This window comes from Somniosus microcephalus, chromosome 5, assembly GCF_052327205.1.
Source record: "Somniosus microcephalus isolate GS21.2 chromosome 5, FLI_Smic_1.0, whole genome shotgun sequence".
In the NCBI taxonomy this organism is placed as follows: domain Eukaryota; kingdom Metazoa; phylum Chordata; class Chondrichthyes; order Squaliformes; family Somniosidae; genus Somniosus; species Somniosus microcephalus.
The window spans coordinates 7876158-7902292 of NC_140991.1; the positions used below are offsets into that span (position 1 = coordinate 7876158).

The 26135-nt window shown below is 49.3% G+C and overlaps 1 protein-coding gene across 5 annotated transcripts in view; it reads left to right on the forward strand.

Moving 5' to 3' along the window:
- Nucleotides 1–26135, forward strand: part of LOC147116849 (alanine aminotransferase 2-like) — a 269062-nt gene that overhangs the window by 220185 nt on the left and 22742 nt on the right. For all 5 annotated transcript variants that reach the window (XM_085987256.1, XM_085987253.1, XM_085987255.1 and 2 more), the window contains 2 exons: nt 4465–4708; nt 6110–6189. In XM_085987256.1, coding sequence (XP_085843382.1) covers nt 4465–4708; nt 6110–6189 — 324 coding nt within the window. The remainder of the gene's footprint in view (nt 1–4464; nt 4709–6109; nt 6190–26135) is intronic.

Consider the following 26135-nt stretch of genomic DNA (forward strand, 5'->3'; position numbering starts at 1 on the left):
ACCCCCCTGAACCCCTCGGTTAGATTCCAGCCTGTAACTCACTCCTGGGGATCTGTTATTCTATATATAAACCCCCCGAACCCCTCGATTAGATTCCAGCCTGTAACTCACTCCCGGGTATCTGTTATTCTATATATAAACCCCCCTGAACCCCTCAATTAGATTCCAGCCTGTAACTCACTCCTGGGGGTCTGTTATTCTACATATAAACACCCGAACCCCTCGATTAGATTCCAGCCTGTAACTCACTCCTGGGGATCTGTTATTCTATATATAAACCCCCCGAACCCCTCGATCAGATTCCAGCCTGTAACTCACTCCCGGGTATCTGTTATTCTATATATAAACCCCCCTGAACCCCTCAATTAGATTTCAGCCTGTAACTCACTCTCGGGTATCTGTTATTTTATATATAAACCCCCTGAACCACTCGATTAGATTCCAGCCTGTAACTCACTCCCTGGTATCTGTTATTCTATATATAAACCCCCCTAACCCCTCGATTAGATTCCAGCCTGTAACTCACTCCTGGGTATCTGTTATTCTATATATAAACCCCCCGAACCCCTCGATTAGATTCCAGCCTGTAACTCACTCCTGGGTATCTGTTATTCTATATATAAACCCCCGAACCCCTCGATTAGATTCCAGCCTGTAACTCACTCCCAGGTATCCGTTATTCTATATATAAACCCCCCTGACTCCCTCGATTAGATTCCAGCCTGTAACTCATTCCTGGGTATCCGTTATTCTATATATAAACCCCTGAACCCCTCGATTAGATTCCAGCCTGTAATTCACTCCCAGGTATCTGTTATTTTATATATAAACCCCCTGATCCCCTCGATTAGATTCCAGTCTGTAACTCACTTCCGGGTATCATTTATTCTATATATAAACCCCCCGAACCCCTCGATTAGATTCCAGCCTGTAACTCACTCTCGGGTATCTGTTATTCTATATATAAATCCCCCGAACCCCTCGATTAGATTCCAGCCTGTAACTCACTCTCGGGTATCTGTTATTCTATATATAAATCCCCCGAACCCCTCGATTAGATTCCAGCCTGTAACTCACTCCCGGGTATCTGTTATTCTATATATAAACCCCCCGAACCCCTCGATTAGATTCCAGCCTGTAACTCACTCTCGGGTATCTGTTATTCTATATATAAACCGCCCGAACCCCTCGGTTAGATTCCAGCCTGTAACTCACTCCCGGGTATCTGTTATTCTATATATAAACCCCCCGAACCCCTCGATTAGAATCCACCTGTAACTCACTCCTGGGTATCTGTTATTCTATATATAAACCCCCCCAAACCCCTCGATTAGATTCCAGCCTGTAACTCACTCCCGGGTATCTGTTATTCTATATATAAACCCCCCGAACCCCTCGATTAGAATCCAGCCGGTAACTCACTCCCGGGTATCTGTTATTCTATATATAAACCCCCCGAACCCCTCGGTTAGATTCCAGCCTGTAACTCACTCCCGAGTATCTGTTATTCTATATATAAACCCCCCGAACCCCTCGGTTAGATTCCAGCCTGTAACTCACTCCCGGGTATCTGTTATTCTATATATAAACCGCCCGAACCCCTCGATTAGATTCCACCTGTAACTCACTCCTGGGTATCTGTTATTCTATATATAAACCCGCCGAACCCCGCGATTAGAATCCACCTGTAACTCACTCCCTTGGTACAGGTGTTGCTGTTTAGTTAGACTTGTGTTTGTCCCACTCTGAGTGTGAGGCTTGAACCAAGAGGTTTGACGAGCCCCTTTTTTCTTCGGGCTGGCCGCCAAGTTCTTGCTGTGACTCGATTGTGAAATGAATCAGTTTACACGCGAGTGTGCGAGCTGATTTGCACACACCCCCTCATCGCTCATTGTGTAACCCCAGTGACTTCCTGCTGCTGGCTGGTTCCTGGGCCGTTAAAGGGTTAACTCCGCCTGTGTCATGCTGGAGATGGCTGGGAAGCTCAGGTGTCTTTCTGCTCGGCCCCTGAGCTGGGTGAGGATCCTGACGAACTTCCATTACTTCTCCGGGGCACGAGAACATAGGAATCATTGTTCGAGTCTTGGCAGCAAATCCCGAAACACAATCAACTGAGCTTTGAAAAACTTTAAAACCCTGTCAGTATTATAGTGTCTCTATGTTTCTCTGCCTCTCTCTCTCTCTCCCCGCCTCTCCGTCTCTCTCCCGCAGGAGGAAGGGGCCGAGGGGAGTGGGGCCGGGGGGAGTGGGAGTGGGGCCGGGGGGGCAGGAGTACTGAGGGAGCGCTGCACTGTCGGAGGGTCAGTACTGAGGGAGCGCTGCACTGTCGGAGGGTCAGTACTGAGGGAGCGCTGCACTGTCGGAGGGGCAGTATTGAGGGAGCGCTGCACTATTGGAGGGGCAGTACTGAGGGAGTACAGCACTGTCGGAGGGTCAGTACTGAGGGAGTGCTGCACTGTCGGAGGGTCAGTACTGAGGGAGTGCTGCACTGTCGGAGGGTCAGTACTGAGGGACGGCTGCACTGTCGGAGGGTCAGTACTGAGGGAGTGCTGCACTGTCGGAGGGTCAGTACTGAGGGAGCGCTGCACTGTCGGAGGGGCAGTATTGAGGGAGTACAGCACTGTCAGAGGGTCAGTACTGAGGGAGTGCTGCACTGTCGGAGGGTCAGTACTGAGGGAGTGCTGCACTGTCGGAGGGTCAGTACTGAGGGACGGCTGCACTGTCGGAGGGTCAGTACTGAGGGAGTGCTGCACTGTCGGAGGGTCAGTACTGAGGGAGTGCTGCACTGTCGGAGGGGCAGTACTGAGGGACGGCTGCACTGTCGGAGGGGCAGTACTGAGGGAGTGCAGCACTGTCGGAGGGTCAGTACTGAGGGAGCGCTGGACTGTCGGAGGGTTAGTACTGAGGGAGCGCTGCACTGTCGGAGGGGCAGTACCGAGGGAGCGCTGCACTGTCGGACGGGCAGTACTGAGGGAGCGCTGCACTGTCGGAGGGGCAGTACTGAGGGAGCGCTGCACTGTCAGAGGGGCAGTACTGATGGAGCGCTGCACTGTCGGAGGGGCAGTACTGAGGGAGCGCTGCACTGTCAGAGGGGCAGTACTGAGGGAGCACTGCAGGGGAGTTATCCCCGGTGTCCTGGGGCCAATATTTATCCCTCAATCAACATCACTAAAACAGATTATCTGGGTCATTATGTTTGTGGGAGCTTGCTGTGCGCAGATTGGCTGCTGCGTTTCCTACATCACAAGAGTGACTCCACTTCAAAAAGTACTTCATTGGCTGTAAAGCGCTTTGCGACGACTTCTGGTTTTGAGAGGAGCTGTAGAAATGCGAGTTCTCTCTAGAGGTTGACACGGCCTGGTTGGGCCGGACGGCCTGGTTCCGTGCCGTGACTGCTGGTTATTTCTCCCTACCTTCATTCCCCATCAGGCACGGGGGCTGCAGGCATGGATTTCCAATTACAAAAGGACTTTAGAGATTTGTGCGGCAAGAGGGCGTTCAGAGAGTTCCCAGCCATCCTGATAGCGGACCCTTATATCATTGAAAGAAGGAAGTCGGAGGAAGCACCGTCAGCTGTGTCACTCCCGGAACAAGTGCAGTGTGGGACTGTAACTGGTCTACTGGCAAAGACCATTCCCCCCCCCCCCCGCCCCCAGCGACGTAGCAGAGCTCCCAGGAGCGGCTTAGTACGATCGGTAGCTTAACTTAACAGGAAGGTCGCCATCCCATCAAACTACACGATTCACCTCAACCACTCCCTGTGGGAGCGAGTTCCACATTCTCACCACTCTCTGGGTAAAGAGGTTTCTCCTAAATTCCCGATTGGATTTATCAGTGACGATCTTATATTGACGGCCCCTAGTTCTGGTCACCCCCACAAGTGGAAACATCTTCTCTACATCTACCCTATCAAACCCTTTCATAATTTTAGGTCTATCAGGTCTCCTCAACAACAACCTGCATTTATATAGTGCCTTTAACGTAGTAAAACGTCCCAAGGCGCTTCACAGGAGCGATTATCAAACAAATTGTGACACCGAGCCCCATAAGGAGATATTCGGACAGGCGACCAAATGCTTTGTCAAAGAAGTAGGTTTTAAGGAGCGTCTTAAAGGAGGAGAGAGAGGCGGAGAGGTTTAGGGAGGGAATTCCAGAGCTCAGGACCCAGGCAGCTGAAGGCACGGCCGCCGATGGTGGAGTGATTCAAATCAGGGATGGGCAAGAGTCCAGAATTTGGAGGAATGCAGATATCTCGGGAGGTTGTGGGGCTGGAGGAGGTTGCAGAGATAGGGAGGGGCGAGGCCATAGAGGGATTTGAAAACAAGGATGAGAATTTTATAATCGAGGCGTTGCTGGACCGGGAGTCAATGTAGATCAGTGAGCACAGGGGTGATGGGTGAACGGGACTTGGTGCGAGTTTGGGTATTCAGGAATTAATCAGCTCCCACACCTGTCTCTCCACAGACCACTCTCAAACTCCTGGTGTCTGGTGAGGGCAGCACACGGACCGGAGTCATGATCCCGATCCCACAGTACCCGCTCTATTCGGCCGCTATCGCAGATCTTAATGCGGTCCAGGTCAACTACTACCTCGATGAGGACAACTGCTGGGCCCTGAACATCGAGGAGCTCCGGCGGGCACTCAGTGCAGCAAGGAACCACTGCAACCCTAAAGTACTTTGCACCATTAATCCTGGAAACCCCACAGGTAACTGGAGCCAAAGCACAAACAGGAGGAGGTGCAGATAGGGCAGAGCCCAGGGGCTGGGGGTGGGGGGGGGCCGTGGACGAGGAGGGAGTGGGGGCCGGGAGTTGTGGCTGGAGCCCAGGAATAGTATGTAATTTGAAGATGAGTGGGCTGCTGGTGTTTGGGTTAGGCAGCTATCCTGCTGGTGTTTGGGTTAGGCCATTATCCTGCTGGTCTTTGGGTTAGGCCATTATCCTGCTGGTGTTTGGGTTAGGCCATTATCCTGCTGGTCTTTGGGTTAGGCAGCTATCCTGCTGGTCTTTGGGTTAGGCAGCTATCCTGCTGGAGTTTGGGTTAGGCAGCTATCCTGCTGGTGTTTGGGTTAGGTAGCTATCCTGCTGGTGTTTGGGTTAGGTAGCTATCCTGCTGGTGTTTGGGTTAGGTAGCTATCCTGCTGGTGTTTGGGTTAGGTAGCTATCCTGCTGGTGTTTGGGTTAGGCAGCTATCCTGCTGGAGTTTGGGTTAGGTAGCTATCCTGCTGGTGTTTGGGTTAGGTAGCTATCCTGCTGGTCTTTGGGTTAGGTAGCTATCCTGCTGGTGTTTGGGTTAGGCAGCTATCCTGCTGGTGTTTGGGTTAGGTAGCTATCCTGCTGGTGTTTGGGTTAGGCAGCTATCCTGCTGGAGTTTGGGTTAGGTAGCTATCCTGCTGGTGTTTGGGTTAGGTAGCTATCCTGCTGGTGTTTGGGTTAGGTAGCTATCCTGCTGCTCTTTGGGTTAGGCAGCTATCCTGCTGGTCTTTGGGTTAGGCAGCTATCCTGCTGGTGTTTGGGTTAGGTAGCTATCCTGCTGCTCTTTGGGTTAGGCAGCTATCCTGCTGGAGTTTGGGTTAGGCAGCTATCCTGCTGGAGTTTGGGTTAGGTAGCTATCCTGCTGGTCTTTGGGTTAGGCAGCTATCCTGCTGGTGTTTGGGTTAGGCAGCTATCCTGCTGGAGTTTGGGTTAGGTAGCTATCCTGCTGGTCTTTGGGTTAGGCAGCTATCCTGCTGGTGTTTGGGTTAGGCAGCTATCCTGCTGGAGTTTGGGTTAGGCAGCTATCCTGCTGGTCTTTGGGTTAGGCAGCTATCCTGCTGGTCTTTGGGTTAGGCAGCTATCCTGCTGGAGTTTGGGTTAGGTAGCTATCCTGCTGGTGTTTGGGTTAGGTAGCTATCCTGCTGGAGTTTGGGTTAGGCAGCTATCCTGCTGGAGTTTGGGTTAGGCAGCTATCCTGCTGGAGTTTGGGTTAGGCAGCTATCCTGCTGGAGCTTGGGTTAGGCAGCTATCCTGCTGGAGTTTGGGTTAGGCAGCTATCCTGCTGGTGTTTGGGTTAGGCAACTGTCCACCTGCTGGTGCTAACTCACCTGTTCTCTTCTCTCTCTCCCTATAGGCCAGGTCCAGAGCAGGCAGGTTATAGAAGACGTGATCCGATTCGCTGCGGAGGAGAGGCTTTTCCTGATGGCAGATGAGGTGATGAACTGGATCCAGCTGGTTTTGGGGGGTGTGATGGTGATGTCCATGGCGGTCACTCCATTGCTCGGGGTTTGCTGGTCACAACACACGGTCAAGGCTCCTGCTGTTGGGACTGCTGGAGAATGGCCATTGGTGGCCTAGGCCGCTCCAATCCCTGATTACAATGAGCCGGGGCTCACTAACCGGGACTTCCCCAAGAGCTGCTTCTGATAGGGATCACAGCCCCTCCCCTCCCCTCCCCCCCGCCACCCCGATCCTGTCCGAGGGAACGGTGAAGCAGGACTAGAAACATAGAAACATAGAAGATAGGAGCAGGAGTAGGCCATTCGGCCCCTCAAGCCTGCTCCGCCATTCAATGAGATCATGGCTGATCATCCAAATTCAGTACCCTGTCCCTGCCTTCTCCCCATATCCCTTGATCCCTTTAGCCTTAAGAAATATATCCAACTCCTTCTTGAATATATTTAATGAATTGGCCTCTACTGCCTTCTGTGGTAGAGAATTCCACAGGTTCACCACTCTCTGGGTGAAGAAATTCCTCCTCATCTCTGTCCTAAATGGCCGACCCCTTATCCTTAGACTGTGACTGTTAGATCCGTGTATTTTGATGTTGTGTGTCCTTCAATAACTAGACACGAGACTGCAGGGAACAATCAACAGGTATTTACTGGATGAGGGTTACTCTAAAACTAAACGTACAGATCCCTACTCAGGGTTTATATGCAGGTGTGGTCACTGCCGGTACTACAGTATACAGGAGCTGTAAAAAGTAGTTCTCCCCTTAAAGGTACATACACTGCAATTCCTCCCCTTTTAGATTGACAGTACCATAACATTCATTTAACAATTAACACTTTTAACATGCACATTAACTGAAAATAGTCCATTTATAAATTCAGTCTTTGGGGCGGCTTCCTGATCCTTTCTGGATAGCGCCTTTCCTGAGTGTCTTGTTCTTGGTGCGGAGGCCCCCTGTCGTCAGTTGGTTCATCAGCTTCCGATGCTACTGTTTCTGGGGTAGATGCTACCTGTATGTCGGGTTCATCACCAGGTGCGCGAGACATGGGGTTGACTCGTTCCTGTGACTCTAGGATCTGGTCGACATGGCGTCTCACAATGTTCTCCCCAACATCCACTGTGTACATTAGTGGCCCCTGCCATGTGCATATCGTTCCTGGTTGCTGTTAAGTCTGTGTGTTCCAGTTATGATTAATATGAATCACTGCACACAGACCACAAGAATAACTTTAACAGGTCTTTACTAGTCGAAGGTCAGGGCTGAACTAAAAGATACAAGACGCTATACAGGCTTATATACCCGAGTGGTCACTACCGGTATTACAGTACACAGGGGCTCTTAAAGGTACATACACTACAATTCCTCCCCTTTTAGATAATTAGTACATAACATTTTAAGTAATCATTAATTAACATGTTTACAAGAACAATAATCTACACATTTGCTGCAGTTAATCAATTATAAGTCAGTCTCTCTGGAGGCTTCCTGACTCGGTCCGGATAACGCCTCGGTGGTGTAGTAGTTTTCGGTGGTGTAGTAGGTTCTTTTGGCAAGGTCGATTCGGCTTGAATGCCAGTGTCGGGTTCATCTGGTTCCAGTGTCACCGGATTGGAGGTAGATACTATGGGTATCTCTGCTTCATCATTAGGCGTATAGAGTTGTGGTGTAGGTTGTCCCTTTTCGGATGGCTCTATGATCTGGTCAGCATGGTGCCTTATTATGCTTTCACCAATGTCCACGGTATACATCAGCGGTCCTAGTCGTGTGCAAATAGTTCCAGGCTGCCATTTCTCGGTACGGTAGTCCCGGGCCAAAACTTGTTGACCTATCTGGAAGGTTCTAGTTGGCCTTTCATTCATGCCTTGAAATTGTCGGTTCTCTACGTCCCTTCTGATGTTTGGCTTGATCAAATCCAGCCGGCATCTTAGTCTTCTATTGAAAAACATCATGGCGGGAGTTTGGTTTGTAACCACATGTGTTGCATTCCTGTACGCAAACAAGAAGTTATCTACCTTATGTTGTAGATTTATGTCTTCATTACCCATGGCCTTTATGGCCTTCTTGAAGGTCTGGACAAACCTTTCAGCTAATCCATTGGTGGCGGGATGGTATGGGGCGGACGTGTAGTGCTTAACCCCATTGTTTTTTAAGAACTTCCTGAATTCTTCGGACACAAATTGCGGTCCATTATCAGAACAGATCTGTTCCGGCAGCCCATTCCTGGCAAATATGGTCCTTAATACTGTGATGGTTTTTTCCGTGGTGGTGGAGGACATCTTTATTACCTCCGGCCACTTGGAGTGTGCATCCACCGCGATTAAGAACATTGAGTCCATAAATGGACCAGCAAAGTCGATATGTACCCTTTGCCATGGAGATGAGGGCCACTCCCATGGATGTAGAGGGGCTTGTGGTGGGGCGTTTTGGACCTTCTGGCATCCTAGACAGCTCTTGGTCATTTCTTCGATGTCTCCATCGATACCTGGCCACCACACAAACGCTCTGGCTAGGTTCTTCATTTTCACTCCACCCAGATGCCCCTCGTGAAGCTCCTTTAGCACTTTATACTGGAGTTTGGGTGGAATCACCACTCTGGATCCACACATCAAGGTTCCTCGGCACACTGACAGCTGTTCTCTTCTTTGCGAGAATGCTGGCAACAGTGGTTCGCCATGTGCTGGCCATCCCTTCACCGTTAAATCGTAGACTCGTGAGAGAGTTGGGTCATTTCTCGTTTCCTTTTCAATGGTAGAATTTGTTACTGGTAGACATTCCACTATGGTGGAGTGGAACATCTCCACTGGGTCCACTGTAGGTGCCTCTTCTACCGTTGGCAACGGTAGGCGCGATAAACCATCAGCATTCCCATGCTGTTTTGATCCTTTGTATTCTATGTCATATTGGTGTGCCCCTAGGAAAAGGGACCACCTCTGTAGCCTTTGCGCTGTCATAATGGGAACGCCCTTTTTAGGGTTGAATATGGATACCAACGGCTGGTGGTCTGTCAGCAGTGTAAACTTCTGGCCCTGCAGGTAATGATTAAACTTCTTTACTCCCCACACAAGGCTGAGAGCCTCCCTATCTATCTGAGCATAGTTGCGCTCAGCGGAGGTCAATGATCTGGATGCAAATGCGACTGGCCTTTCCAAGCCATTTGGCAACTTGTGTGAGAGTACTGCTCCAATACCATAAGGAGAAGCATCACAAGCTAAACGAATAGGTAGCGTTGGGTTGAAGTGAGCCAACACTTCCTCTGAGGTGATCAATGCCTTGCTTTTGCGAAAGGCCTTCTTACAGTCCTCGCTCCACTTCCATGGTACTTCTTTCTGCAAAAGAGCATTCAGCGGGTGCAGCACCGTGGATAGATTTGGCAGAAACTTATGGTAATAGTTAATCAACCCTAGGAACGACCTCAACTGGGATACATTTTCCGGAGCGGGAGCCTTCACAACAGCTTCGATCTTGTCAGGTGACTTGTGCAGCCCCTCCTGGTCAATGACATGACCACAGTACGAGATCCGTTTCTGAAAGAACTCACATTTCTGGCGATTAACTCGAAGTCCATATTCCTTCAATCTGGTGAGCACCAGTTTCAAATTTGCAAGGTGTTCCTCATCGTCATCTCCTGTAATCAGGATATCGTCCAAGTAACATTGAGTGCTTGGAATTCCCTGTAATACCTGCTCCATGGCCCTCTGCCAAATTGCTGGAGCCGAAGCCACTCCAAAAACCAGTCTATTATATCGATACAAGCCTCTGTGCGTGTTGATTGTGAGATACTGGCGCGACTCTTCCTCAACTTCCATCTGTAAGTATGCTTGCGCCAGGTCTATCTTGGTGAAGTGTTTCTCGCCAGACAATGAAGCAAAGATATCCTCAATCCGCGGAAGCGGATATTGCACCGTGTGAAGCACCGGATTAACTGTGATCTTGAAGTCTCCACAGATGCGGACCTTCCCCGGTTCCCCTGGCTTGTTACTCGATGAACGCTTCATGACGGGAACAATGGGCGTGGCCCACTCACTCCAGTCCACCTTAGACAGTACCCCTGAACGTTCTAGCCCTTCCAGCTCAGCTTCCACAGCAGGTCGTATCGCATAAGGTACCAGTCTGGCTTTGAAAAATTTTGGGTTTGCATGTTCTGCAATCTTGATTTTTGCCTTAATTCCTCTCAGTGTTCCCAGTCCCTGTTGGAACACCTCTTTAGCCTCATCCAATATTCTGGACAATCGTTCAGGTTTGACATCTTTTTTTCTGGAATCTACTGTTATTGCTTTTAGGGAGTGCCAGTCCATATTTATTTTCCTGATCCACTCCCGTCCCAGAAGTGGTGGACCTCCCTCAGGTAGTACATATAAGTCCATTCCTTGGTGTTCTTTGCCCTTGTGTATCACCTTGACTTTTATCTTTCCGATGGGGTATACTCTTTGCCCCGTGTATGTCTGCAATACTATCTCCGTATCCCGTAGGGGAATATGTGTGAATAACCTTTTGTAATCTTGCTTATTCATGACCGTCAACGCCGATCCGGTGTCCAATTCCATCTTCACTTGGACTCCTGCTATCTGCAGTGTGACCCAGATAGTTTGTAGGTCAGCTTCCTTACTCACATTGTGAATTCTCAGACTACCCAGTTCCTTGCTGTTGGAGTCTGAATCCGAATTCTGTTCATCCGAACTCTTCTCAGCCACCTTATGTACCTTTCTGCACTTTTCCTGCGGTGACTTTTTGTTGCTGGTCTTCTTTCCTGACCGGCATACTTTAGCTATGTGACCAAGCTTGCCACATTTTCTATATTCCTGGTTTTTAAACCAGCATTGGTTCTGATCGTGTGTTGTCTTTCCACAACGATAACATTTCAGTGTACCCAAAGCCATTTGATCTACGCTGAGTACCGCTGCCTTCAGCTGCATTTCCGCAGTGCCTCTCGCTGCGGCTTCGTGCGATGCTGCAATAGTGACAGCCTTATCAAGTGTAAGATCATTCTCTTCAAGCAGCCGCTTTTGTGTTCCTTCTTTCGACAATCCACACACGAATTTGTCTCTCAGTGCCTCTGTCAGTCTTTCCCCAAACTGACAGTATTTCGCTAGCTTACGCAGTTCAATTAAATACTCCGCGTTGCTTTCCTCTTTCAGTTGCGTTCTCGCATAAAATTTAAATCGTTCCGCTAACATCAGCGGTGTGGGGTTCAAATGATTTCTCAGGACAGCAACAATATTAGCGAAAGCCTGATCCGTCGGTTTAGCTGGTGATAGAAGATGCTTCAATAGCCCGTATGTCTTCGCACCCATTGAGTTTAGTAAGATTAGTGCTTTATCTTCATCGGATATTTTATTTGCCTTACAATAAATCTCTATGCGTTCTACATACGTGGCCCAATCTTCAACATCGGGATCGAAATCGTTGATGTTACCACGCTTAGGCATCCTCGCAATCTTCTTGAGAAACAAAAAGAAATTTTTCTTTAATTTTTTTTTTTTAAATGGCGTTTTCCCGCGCTTGTCTTCTTCCCCCGCCTACGAAAATGGCGGCTTCCCGCATTTGCCTTTCTCCCCCACTGGCTGTAATGGCGATTGCCGTATTGCTGCGTTCGTCCTCCCCAGCGGTTCTCAAATCGTGCCTCCCAGCCCCTCTTGCAGTCCGGTCCTTTCCCCCGGCTGCGGCTGAGTTCTCCGCGGTTTTTTATTTTTTTAATTTTCTCCCGCGCCTTACGCTGTCCCGGTCGCTGCGCCTCGCGGCCTCGGTAGCTGCCCGGCCTTTTTCACCGGTCGCGGTCGAGCTCTCTCTTGACGCTGTTGCGTCTCCCAGCCCGCTTGCAGCCCGGTCTTTTACACCGGCTGCGTTTGCATTCACCGCAGCTCCCGTGCCTTACGCTGCCCCAGTCTCAGCGCCTCTGGCCCCGACTTCTGCCCGGCTCTTTTCCCCGGCCGTGGTCGAGTTCTCCGCCCTTATATCCTCCGTTTTTCCCTCCCCTACTTCACAGCCAACGTGGCCGACTTGCTGCTCGTCGCTGATCGGCTTACCCACCACCGTGATAGAAGGGATGATCAGTGCCTGTTGCTGATGGAAGGCTTCGTGTCAGGATTCTTCCTTGCTCTTCAGACCCGAGTCTTTTCTCAGCAGGATGATGAGGGCGGATGCCTCTTCTCGACGCCCGTTAAACTGCCTTGGATATGTCTCTGCCGCAGGGTAATATCCCATCCTCGTCGCCACTGTTAAGTCTGTGTGTTCCAGTTATGGTTAATATGAATCACTGCACACAGACCACAAGAATAACTTTAACAGGTCTTTACTAGTCGAAGGTCAGGGCTGAACTAAAAGATACAAGACGCTATACAGGCTTATATACCCGAGTGGTCACTACCGGTATTACAGTACACAGGGGCTCTTAAAGATACATACACTACAGTTGCCATTTCTCTGTTTGGTAGTCGCGGGCCAAGACTGGTTGCCCTACATTGAAGCTCCTTGTCAGCTTCTAATTGATGTGCTGGAATTGCTTATTCTCAACATCTCTTCATACATTTGGTCTGAGCAAATCCAGACGAGATCTCAACCTTCGGTTAAAGAACATCATGGCCGGGGTCTGGTTGGTGACTGCATGTGTCGTATTTCTGTAGGCTAACAGGAAATTGTCCACCTTATGCTGCAGTGGAATGTCGTCATCGCACATGGCCCTTACTGCTTTCTTAAAGGTTTGTACGAACCTCTCAGCCAATCCATTTGTGGCTGGATGATACGGGGCGGATGTGTAATGCCTTACCCCATTCCTTTTCATGAATTTTCGAAACTCTTCGGACACAAACTGTGGTCAGTTATCAGAGCAAATCTGCTCTGGCAAGCCGTTCCTGGCAAATATGGTCCGTAGGACTGCAATAGTTTTCTCCGTGGTGATGGACGACATTTTGATCACCTCAGGCCATTTTGAGTGCGCATCCATGGCTATTAGAAACATTGAGTCCATGAATGGACCAGCAAAATCAATATGCACCCGTTGCCATGGAGATGAGGGCCACTCCCATGGGTGTAGAGGGGCATGTGGTGGTGCATTTTGGACCTTCTGGCATCCTGAGCAGCTCTTTGTCAGGTCCTCGATTTGCTGATCGATCCCCAGCCACCACACATAAGCCCTAGCAAGGCTTTTCATTTTCACCCCTCCCAGATGGCCTTCGTGAAGCTCATTGAGCACTCTCTCCCTTAACTTGGGTGGAATTACCACTCGGGAACCACACATCAAGGTCCCCTGGTATACTGACAGCTGTTCTCTTCTGGATGAGAATGCTAGCAACAGTGAGTCGCCATGTGTTGGCCATCCCTTCACCGTCAAATCATATACCTGAGACAGTGTCGGGTCATTTCGGGTCTCCTTCTCTATATCAGCGTTAGTTACTAGCAAGCATTCAATTATAGTCGAATGAAATATTTCGACAGGGTCCACTGCTGGTGCTTCCTCCGCAGTAGGCAGTGGCAGGCGTGATAGCCCATCAGCGTTTCCATGCTGTTTCATGCCCTTATACCAGATTTCATATTGGTTCGCCCCTAGAAAAAGGGACCATCTTTGTAGCCGTCGCGCAGTCATCACCGGCACGCCCTTCTTTAGATTAAAGATGGAGACAAGTGGTTGGTGGTCCGTCAGCAAGGTGAACTTCTGCCCGTGCAGATAGTGGTTGAACTTTTTCACTCCCCACAATAGGCTGAGGGCCTCCCTGTCAATCTGGGCATAGTTACGCTCGGCTGAGGTTAGTGACCAAGACGCAAAGGCTACCGGCCTCTCCGAGCCATCCGGGAACTTGTGCGACAGCACCGCTCCAATGCCATAGGGTGATGCATCACACGCCAACCTAATTGGTAGTGCTGGGTTGAAATGAGCCAACACCTCTTTTGATGTGATCAATTCTTTGCACTTCTGGAAAGCTCGTTTACATTCATCATTCCACTTCCATGGTACCCCCGTTTGCAGTAGGGTGTTCAGTGGGTGTAGTGCTGTAGACAAATTCGGCAAGAACTTATGGTAGTAGTTCACCAGCCCGAGGAACGACCTCAGTTGTAACACATTTTCCGGTGCTGGAGCCTTGACTACTGCCTCAATCTTTTCAGGGGACTTATGTAACCCCTCTTCATCAATAACGTGGCCACAATACGAGATCTGCTTCTGGAAAAACTCGCATTTGTGGCGATTTGCTCGGAGCCCATATTCCTTCAATCTAGTGAGCACCTGCTCCAGGTTGGCAAGGTGAGCACTGTCATTTTCGCCCGTGACCAGGATGTCGTCCAAATAACACTGGGTCCCTGGAATCCCTTGCAGGACTTGATCCATTGCCCTTTGCCAAATAGCCGGAGCTGATGCTACCCCAAACACCAGCCGGTTGTATTGGTAGAGACCTTTATGAGTGTTGATCGTGAGGTACTGTTTCGAGGCTTCTTCTACCTCCATTTGCAGGTACGCCTGGGCCAGATCAATCTTAATGAAGCGTTTCCCTCCAGATAGCGAGGTGAAAATATCTTCAATCCGCGGAAGCGGATATTGTACCGTGTGAAGGACTGGGTTCACTGTCACCTTAAAGTCCCCACAGATGCGAACTTTCTTTGGTTCCCCAGGCGTATTACTCAACGACCTCTTCATTACAGGAACGATGGGTGTGGCCCACTCGCTCCAGTCCACTTTGGACAGTACTCCTGAACGTTCCAAACCTTCCAGCTCTGCTTCGACGGCTGGGCGGATCGCATAAGGCACCGGTCTGGCCTTAAAAAACTTTGGGCTTGCATTTTCCTCTATTTTGATCATCGCTGTTATGCCTTTTAGTGTTCCAAGTCCCTCCTGGAACACTTCTTGTGCGTCAGTTAGCATATTTGACAGTTGGCCAGGTGTGGCGTCGTCATCCTTTTTGTCATCTACAGTCAGTGCTTGTATGGAATGCCAATCTAGCTGTATCTTCCGGATCCATTCACGTCCTAGTAGTGGTGGTCCTCCATCTGGCAACACATATAGGTCAATTTTTGGTGTTTCCTTACTGTTATATACAATGTTCACCCTTATTTTTCCTTTGGGGTAGACTTTTTGCCCCGTGTACGTCTTCAAGACAATCCCTGTATCTCTCAAGGGTATATGTGAGAATAGCCGCTTGTAGTCCCTTCGGTTTATGACTGTTAGGGCTGATCCTGTGTCCAATTCCATTTTCACTTGGACTCCAGCTATCTTGAGCGTGACCCAGATAGTTTGGTGATCCTCCGTTTGGATCACCTTATGTAGTTTCAGACAACCCAGCTCCTTGCTTCCAGAGTCTGTATCACTTTTCTGTTCATCTGAACTACTTTCCGTCACCTTATGTACCTTCTTGTACTTCTCCTGTGGAGATTTCTTGCTGCTGGTTTTCTTTCCCGACCTGCAGACTCTTGCTATGCGTCCTACTTTTCCACACTGTCTGCACACTTTGTCCTTAAACCAGCAATCATTATGGTCGTGTGTTGTTCTGCCGCAGCGATAGCACTTCACTGTTCCGTATGACATTTCATTTGTGCCATATTCTTGCGGTCTCCGTTGTATCTCTGCAGCGCCCCGTGTGGCTGCTTCGTGTGATACTGCCATGCTGAAAGCCTTGATCAGCGTAAGATCCTTTTCTGATAGAAGCCGTTTCTGGGTTCCTTCACTTTGAAGCCCACACACAAACTTGTCCCTTAAGGTATCTGCTAGTCCCGTTCCAAACTGGCAGTGTTTCGATAGCTTGCGCAGTTCCGTTAAATACTCAGCATTACTTTCATCTTTATGCTAGTTCCTTTTGTGAAACTTAAATCTGGACTCAGCAAAGGTCCCGGCAGATTGGAAAACTGCTAATGTAACACCCTTATTTAAAAAGGGTAGTAGGCAGAAGGCTGGAAACTATAGACCTGTTAGCCTAACATCTGTGGTTGGTAAAATGTTAGAGTCCATTATTAAGGAGACAGTAACGGGACATTTGGATAAACATAATTTAATAGGACAAACTCAGCATGGTTTCATGAAGGGGAAGTCATGTTTGACAAATTTGCTTGAGTTTTTTGAGGAAGTAACATACAGGGTGGATAAAGGGGAACCGGTGGACGTAGTGTATTTAGACTTCCAAAAGGCATTTGACAAGGTGCCACACAAAAGATTATTGCTCAAGATAAAAAATCACGGGATTGGGGGTAATATTCTGGAGTGGGTGGAGGATTGGCTCTCTAACAGAAAGCAGAGAGTTGGGATAAATGGTTCGTTCTCAGATTGGCAACCAGTAACTAGTGGTGTTCCGCAGGGGTCAGTGCTGGGTCCCCAACTCTTTACAATCTATATTAACGATTTGGAGGAGGGGACCGAGTGTAACATATCAAAGTTTGCAGATGATACAAAGATGGGACGGAAAGTAGTGTGTGAGGAGGACATAAAAAACCTGCAAGGGGACATAGACAGGCTAAGTAAGTGGGCAGAGATTTGGCAGATGGAATACAATACTGGAAAGTGTGAGGTTATGCACTTTGGCAGGAAAAATCATAGAGCAAGTTATTATCTTAATGGCAAGAAACTGGAAAGTACTGTAGTACAAAGGGATCTGGGGGTCCTGGTGCACGAAACTCAAAAAGTTAGTATGCAGGTGCAGCAAGTGATCAAGAAGGCCAATGGAATGTTGGCTTTTATTGCTAGGGGGATAGAATATAAAAACAGGGAGGTATTGCTGCAGTTGTACAAGGTATTGGTGAGACCGCACCTGGAATACTGCATACAGTTTTGGTGTCCATACTTAAGAAAAGACATACTTGCTCTCGAGTCAGTACAAAGAAGGTTCACTCGGTTAATCCCGGGGATGAGGGGGTGGTCATATGAGGAGAGGTTGAGTAGATTGGGACTCTACTCATTCGAGTTCAGAAGAATGAGAGGCGATCTTATTGAAACATATAAGATTGTGAAGGGGCTTGATCGGATGGATGCGGTGAGGATGTTCCCAATGAAGGGTGAAACTAGAACTAGGGGGCATAATCTTAAAATAAGGGGCTGCTCTTTCAAAACTGAGATGAGGAGAAACTTCTTCACTCAGAGGGTGGTTAGTTTGTGGAATTTGCTGCCCCAGAAAGCTGTGGAAGCTACATCATTAAATAAATTTAAAACAGAAATAGATAGTTTCCTAGAAGTAAAGGGAATTAAGGGTTACGGGGAGAGGGCAGGAAATTGGACATGAGTCCAGGTTCGGAATGGTCATGGCCCTGTGGGTAGTGGAGTGGGCCCAGGGGCCGTGTAGCCTGGTTCTGCTCCTACTGTGTTCTAATTCTGTGTTAGATTTCAGGAGATGGTTTTATTCCTGTTCCTGGCTGGGGTGGAGATCGCCTTTACAGAAGGTAAGTACTGTAGAAAATATAGGGACAGCGTGATCTCCTGGAAGAATTTCGATCGCCTAGATGGGTCGGAGAGGAATTTCCCAGATTTTTTTCTCCCAAATTGGCCATTGGGTCTTTAATCTGGTTTTTCGCCTCTCCCGGGAGATCACATGGGTTCGGGTGGATGCAGAGTGATAGAAGATTTGAGGTTAGTGTGGTGTATGTAACCTGTTCCACCTTAAGAGAACTTAAGCCTGTTCCACCTTAAGAGATGTACTACTTTCTCTGGCTGCTGTATACGTAATACCGGTGGTGACCACCGGTATATAAGCACTGTGTAGTAATATTGTATTTAGTAGTAGTCCTGACCTCCAACCAGTAAAGACCTGTTGAACTTTAATCTTGTAGCCTGTGTTAGTAATTACAACTAGAACACACAGACTTAACAGTGGCGACGAGTCCGATTCTTACCCTGCGGCAGTTTATATCCACGGCGGCTTCGTCCACAGAACGGACGTCGAAGAAAGGCTTCCACCCTCATCACCCTGCTGGAAGACACGTCGCGCGGCAGACATCGAGAAACCAGAGTGCAGAAGACATCCTGAACTCGAAGCCTCCATCAGCGGCTGTCAGCTATCTTCTTTCTACCTCGATGGTGGGTAAGCCGGGCAGCGACGCGACCAGAAAGTCGGCCGCCTTGGCTGTACAGACGGGGAGGGAAGACGGAGGAATAAGGGCGGTGAGATCGATCGCGACCGGAGATAAGGGCCGGGCCGCATTCGGGCCGAATGGCGCAGCGCGGGGACATTGATCGCGGCTGGTGATAAGGGCCGGGCCGCATTCGGGCTAAAAAGGCGCAGCGTCTGGGGCAACTGAAGGCGCGAGAGCCGCGGTGAAGCGGAGACAGCGTCGGGGGATGGGTGAAGACCGTCAAGCGCGGGAAAACCGCCATTTTGTAGGCGGAGGACGAAGACGAGAGCGGGAAGCCGCCATCTTGGATAAAAATTAAAATAAATTAAATTGCAACGATGCCTAAACATGGGAACATTAATACCTTTGATAGCGACATCGAAGATTGGGCCATGTATGTAGAACGCATACAAAATTATTGTAAAGCGAATAAAATCCCAGATGAAGAGAAAGCACTAACATTATTAAACTTAATGGGTGCGAAGACATACGGGCAATTGAAACACCTTTTATCACCAGATGAACTGGCGGATAAGACGTTCGAGGAGATTGTTACTGTCCTGAAAAATCATCTAAACCCCACGCCGCTGATGCTAGCAGAACGATTTAAATTTTACAGCAGAAGGCAGCTGAAGGATGAAAGCAATGCTGAATATTTAATGGAATTGCGTAAGCTAGCAAAGTACTGTCAGTTTGGAACGAGACTGACAGAGGCGCTACGAGATAAATTTGTGTGTGGTTTATTAAAAGAAGATACACAAAAGCGACTGCTCGAGGAGAATGAGCTGATGCTTGAGAAAGCGGTCACTATGGCAGCAGCACACGAAGCCGCAGCGAGAGGCACGACAGTAATGCAGCTACGGTCACAGGAACTCAGTACAAATAAATTGGGTTTGAGTACTGTAAAATGTTATCGTTGTGGAAAGACAACGCACGATCAGAACCAGTGTTGGTTTAAAAACCAAGAATGCAGAACGTGTGGCAGGCTTGGCCACATAGCTAAAGTATGTCGGTCAGGAAAGAAGACCAGCAACAAAAAGTCACCGCAAGGAAAATACATAAAGGTGACAAAGAACAGTTCGACCGAACAGAAGTCAGATTCAGACGCTAGCAGTAATGAACTGGGTAGCTTAAGAGTACACAACGTTGGTAAGGATGCAGATCTCCAGACAATTTGGGTCACCCTTCAGATAGCAGGAGTCCAAGTAAAGATGGAATTGGACACTGGATCAGCATTGACGGTCATGATTAAGAAAGATTACAAAAGGTTATTCCAACATATTCCCCTACGGGATACGGAAATTATATTGAAAACATACACGGGGCAAAGAGTGTACCCCATCGGAAAGATAGAGGTAGAAGTGGTCCACAAGGGCGAAGAAAGCCAAGTAATGGACTTATATGTGCTACCTGAAGGAGGTCCACCACTACTGGGACGGGAGTGGATTAGGAAAATGAAAATGGACTGGCACTCCTTGAAGGCACTAACGGTAGATTCCGGGGAAACAGATGTCAAACCTAAACGATTGTCCAGAATATTGGATGATGCTAAAGAGGTGCTCCAGCAGGGACTGGGAACACTGAGAGGAATTACGGCAAACATCAAGATTGATGAACATGCACACCCAAAATTTTTTAAAGCCAGACCAGTACCCTATGCAATACGACCTACTGTAGAAGCGGAACTGGAAGCGCTAGAACATTCAGGTGTACTGTCTAAGGTAGATTGGAGTGAGTGGGCTATGCCCATTGTTCCCATTATGAAACGTCCTTCGAGCAACAAGCCAGGAGAACCAGGGAAGGTTCGCATCTGTGGAGATTTCAAAATCACCGTTAATCCGGTGCTTCACACGGTGCAGTATCCGCTTCCGCGGATTGAGGATATTTTTGCTTCGTTGTCTGGCGGGAAACACTTCACCAAGATAGACCTGGCGCAGGCGTACTTGCAGATGGAGGTTGAAGAAGAGTCACGCCAATACCTCACGATCAACACGCATCGAGGTTTGTACCGGTACAATAGGCTGGTTTTTGGAGTGGCATCGGCTCCAGCACTTTGGCAGAGGGCCATGGAGCAGGTATTACAGGGAATTCCAGACACACAATGTTACCTGGACGGTATTCTGATTACAGGTGATGGTGATGAAGAACACCTTGCAAACTTGGAACTGGTGCTCAACAGACTGAAAGAGTATGGACTTAGAGTTAATCGGCAGAAATGTGAGTTCTTCCAGAAGCGGATCTCGTACTGTGGTCATGTCATTGACCGGGAGGGGCTTCATAAGTCTCCTGACAAGATAGAGGCAGTTGTAAAGGCTCCCGCTCTGGATAATGTCTCTCAGTTGAGGTCGTTTCTAGGATTGATTAACTATTACCATAAATTTCTACCAAATGTATCCACGGTACTGCACCCGCTGAACGCTCTTTTACAGAAGGGGGTACCATGGGAATGGAGCGAAAACTGTAAGAAGGCATTTCGCAAAAGCAAAGAATTGATCACCTCAGAGGAAGTGTTGGCTCACTTCAACCCGACACTGCCTATTCGGTTGGCTTGTGATGCTTCTCCATATGGTATTGGGGCAGTACTCTCACACAAGTTGCCAAATGGCACGGAAGGGCCAGTCGCGTTTGCATCCAGATCATTGACCTCCGCTGAGCGCAACTATGCGCAGATCAATAGGGAGGCTCTCAGCCTTGTATGGGGAGTGAAGAAGTTTAATCATTACCTGCAGGGCCAAAAATTCACACTTCTGACAGACCATCAGCCGTTGGTATCCATTTTTAACCCTAAGAAGGGTGTTTCAGTGATGACAGCACAGCGTCTCCAGAGATGGTCCCTTTTCCTAGGGGCACATCAATATCAAATAGAATTCAAAGGTGCGAAGCAGCATGGCAATGCTGATGGGCTGTCGCGCCTGCCACTACCTGAAGAAGAAGAAACGACGAAAGTTGACCCTGTTGGGTTATTTCATTCGACCATCATCGAGTGTTTACCAGTCACCAATGCAAGTATTGAAAGAGAAACCAGGAATGACCCGACACTGTCCAGAGTCTACGAGGTGACAGTGAAAGGATGGCCAACACGTGGTGATCCTCTGTTACCGGCATTCTCGGCAAGGCGAGACCAGCTGTCCGTCTGCCATGGTACTTTGATGTACGGGACAAGAGTGATTATTCCTCCCAAGTTAAGGGAAAGAGTTCTAAAAGAACTGCATGAAGGTCATCTGGGGGGAGTTAAGATGAAAAGTCTTGCTAGGGCTTATGTATGGTGGCCGGGTATTGACCAACAGATAGAGGAGTTGACGAAAAGCTGCGCTGGGTGCCAAAAAGTGCAAAATGCACCTCCGATCGCACCACTACACCCATGGGAATGGCCTTCAGCCCCATGGCAACACGTACATATTGACTTTGCTGGTCCATTCATGGACCCCATGTTCCTAATTGCGGTGGACGCACATTCCAAATGGCCAGAAGTGATCAAGATGAATACCACTACTTCAGAAAAGACAATTGCGGTGTTAAGAACAATATTCGCAAGGAACGGATTGCCAGAACAGATCTGTTCGGACAACGGACCACAGTTCGTGTCGGAAGAATTCCAAAAATTCTTAAAGAAGAATGGGGTGAAACATTATACCTCTGCCCCATATCATCCGGCGACAAACGGGTTGGCCGAGAGATTTGTCCAAACATTCAAAAAGGCAATAAAGGCCATGAACGATGATCAGATTCCGCTGCAACACAAGGTGGACAATTTCCTAATGGCATATCGAAACGCCGCTCATGCAGTGACTAACCAAAGTCCTGCCATGATGTTTTATAACAGGAGGTTGCGGTCCAGGTTGGACTTGTTAAATCCAAATGTGCGGAGGGAAGTGGAAAACAAACAGTTCCGGCATATTAATAACAAGACCACTCGAAGTTTCGACGTAGGACAACCAGTGTTGGCAAGGGGCTATGGAAACGAAAAATGGCAGTCCGGAACAATTCGGGCCAGACAAGGACCTCTGATGTACACAGTAGATATTGGTAACAATGTGATAAGGCGTCATGCGGATCAACTGGTAGAATCGAGAGCAAGGGTCGAACCCATGGTTGCGACAGAGACAACTGTGGAAGACGTTAATGAACCTGAAGCATCTACCTCGGCAGGGAATGTACCTGATGATGATAACACCCAATGCATGGGAGACCAACTAGAGGAGTCACCTCAGCAACAGGAATCAGAGACCACTGAAAGGCGTTATCCAAACCGAATCAGAAGGCCTCCTGAGAGACTGAACCTTTGAACTGTTTATACCTGAAGTTATATATGTTATTATGTTATGTTAAATGGGGATATGACTGTTAAGCTAAAAAGGGAGGATTGTGGTGTATGTAACCTGTTCCACCTTAAGAGAACTTAAGCCTGTTCCACCTTAAGAGATGTACTACTTTCTCTGGCTGCTGTATACGTAATACCGGTGGTGACCACCGGTATATAAGCACTGTGTAGTAATATTGTATTTTAGTATAGTCCTGACCTCCAAACAGTAAAGACCTGTTGAACTTTAATCTTGTAGTCTGTGTTAGTAATTACAACTAGAACACACAGACTTAACAGTTAGGATCAGATCAGCCATGATCTTATTGAATGGTGGAGCAGGCTCGAGGGGCCGATTGGCCTACTCCTGCTCCTATTTCTTATGTTCTTATGTTCTTTCTGCTATCAGCAGCGGTGTGGGGTTTAAGTGGTCCTGTAGGATTGACACTATGGCCTAGAAATTCGGTTGTGGGTCCGCCAGGGCTTTAGCGCCTGAAATTTTGCGCCGGCGTTAATGCCGCTGCGCCCGATGAAAATTCAGTTGCCCCGGGCCCAGATGGCGGCGGGCGCTAATGGAGGGTTTTTGCGCCTCACTATGGGCGTTCAGTGCAGTTTTCAGGCGCTAATCCCCCGCTGCGGCACCCGAGGCGGTGCGGCAGGCTGGGGTACTGCAGGCCTCCTCCTTCTGTTAAGGAGGAGCTGCCTGCAGCCGACCGCTGGCCGGTCGATTCGCCCGACAAATGAGCCCGGCACCTCGGGGAAGAGCCGGGCTCGCGGGCCACACACATCAGTGCCGCGGGGGGGTGGTGGAGGAGTCCGGGGAGGGAGGTGCGGGCAGGCGGCCGCTGGGAAAGCGGCCGGCCGCCGCTCCACCTTTATGCGCCGGCGCAAAGGTGTGTAACATCCCTTTCAACAATCGTTGGTTGCGGCTGCCACGGGCGAGGCAGCCGCAACTGAATTTGGGCTTGGGGCCGGGTTACCACGGCAACCGGGACGCTGCGCACACCGATGACATCATCGGTGCCGGCGCAGCGCGACCGGCTAATGCCGATGGTAGGGCCCAACGCAATTTCGTTACCAGCTATAATTCCGGCGCAAGACCCTCTAACGCCTCTAATTGGGCGCTAACCCCACCGAATTTCTAGGCCTATGTTTCCAAAATCCTTTTCCACTGGCTTCTCTGGGGTTACTAGGTTTCGCAGTAAGCCATACGTTTTTGCACCCATGGAATTCAACAATACCAGCGCTTTCCTCTCATCTGGCACTTCATTCGCCTTGCAGTACACTTCTATGCGTTCGACATATGTCGTCCAATCTTCGACTTCATTGTCGAACGCTGTGATACTGCCACTCTTCGGCATCCCTGGGTGTGGTTAGACTGGCTCAAAATGGCGTTTTCCCGTGCTCTCCCTTCTTCTCCGCTGCGGCTCAAAATGGCGTTTCCCGCGCTCTCCCTTCTTCTCCGCTGCGGCTGCTCGGCCCTTGAACACCTGCTGCGCTCTGCGCGTTTTCCTTCGCGCCTCTCTCTCTTCTCCCGTCGACGCCGTTCGGTCCTGAACACCGGCTGCGCCCTGTGCGCTCTACCCTCTCTCTTCTCCCGTCGACGCTGCTCGGCCTTTTCTGTGCCGTCGGTCAGCTCTCGCCGCCGCTGTCCGGGAAGGGTCTGCGCCGTACCTGTTGCCAGCCCGTTTCGCTGGACCACCATGACTGGAGAACCAAGCCCAGCTCTCAACAGCCTCCCCTGCGATGCTCAAATCTCTGCTGGATGACTGGGCGGTTGCTCATGGTCGACGCCCGTGCTTCTGGCCTCAACTTTCTTCCACTGTTCTCCAGGAGCGAATCCCTGGGAGGTAATGCAGAGTTGCAGGTAGGTTCGAATCTGCCTCGTCGCCAATGTTAGATCCGTGTATTTTGATGTTGTGTGTCCTTCAATAACTAGACACGAGACTGCAGGAACAATCAACAGGTATTTACTGGATGAGGGTTATTCTAAAACTAAACCTACAGATCCCTACTCAGGGTTTATATACAGGCGTGGTCACTGCCGGTACTACAGTATACAGGAGCTGTAAAAAGTAGTTCTCCCCTTAAAGGTACATACACTACAGTGACCCCTGGTTCTGGACTCCCCGACCATCGTGAACATCCTTCCAGCATCTAGTCTCTCTAGTCCTGTTAGAATTTTATAAGTTTCGATGAGATCCCCTCTCATTCTTCTAAACTCCAGTGAGTATAAGCCCAATCGACCCAATCTCTCCTCATACGTCATTCCTGCCATCCCAGGTATCAGGTAGATGCAGGAAGGATGTTCCCGATGGCGGGGGAGTCCAGAACCAGGGGTCACAGTCTAAGGATAAGGGGTAAGCCATTTAGGACAGAGATGAGGAGGAATTTCTTCACCGAGAGAGTGGTGAACCTGTGGAATTCTCTACCACAGAAGGCAGTTCAGGACAATTCATTAAATATATTCAAGAAGGAGTTGGATATATTTCTTAAGGCTAAAGGGATCAAGGGATATGGGGAGAAGGCAGGGACAGGGTACTGCATTTGGATGATCCGGCCAGGGTCTCATTGAATGGCGGAGCAGGCTCGAGGGGCCGAATGGCCTACTCCTGCTCCTATCTTCTATGTTTCTATGAAAATGCCCCCTTTGGAATATCCAGCAGGAATACCTGGGTCGTACTGAGGAGCAGGAACCCTGGCCATCTCCTCCTGTCCACCTCGTCCTCCCCGATCCCAGCCCAGTGGCACTGAGTCCAATTCCCACCCTGGCAGGGATCAGCTAACCCAGCACCGAGGGTGCAGTGTAATTGAGATCTCCTCTGGTGCTGAGGGCTTCACTGGGCAGTGTGAGCCCATCGGGACAGCGGAGCTTGGAGCTGCTGAATACTGCACCCAGGGCAGGGCAGGGCAGTGAGTCCGAAATTTACAGTAACCTTCTGAACTCTGATCCCGTGCGCCTGTTGCTCTTTGCCTGTGAATTATTTCACTAACCTCCTGCGGGACAGTCAGTTAATGTCTGACTCGATTCTCCCAGCACTGTAAGCTGAAGCACCCAATTCATTTCCCTTCAGATTAATGATGTACAAACCAGCTCCACTTCCCCTGAAACGCTCGATGCTTGTATCCACTGTGTGGGGACAGCGGCGTGATTCTGTCACCGCTTCCTCCTCTGTTCTCCCCGCTATTTAAAGAGAAACTTTCATTCGCAATTTCATCAATACAAATCTAACTTATAATTTTAGATATTTCACTGTTGTATTCACAAAATGCGATTAAGAAGAAGGGTAAAGGGTGTCGTGAGACGGTGAGGTTAAGGACTGAGGTACACAGGAACAGGAGGAGGCCACTCAGCCCCTCGGGCCTGTTACATAGCAACAGGAGGAGGCCTTTCAGCCCCTCGAGCCTGTTACACAGGAACAGGAGGAGGCCATTCAGCCCCTCGAGCCTGTTACACAGGAACAGGAGGAGGCCACTCAGCCCCTTGAGCCTGTTACACAGGAACAGGAGGAGGCCACTCAGCCCCTCAAGCCTGTTACACAGGAACAGGAGGAGGCCATTCAGCCCCTCGAGCCTGTTACACAAGAAGAGGAGGAGGCCATTCAGCCC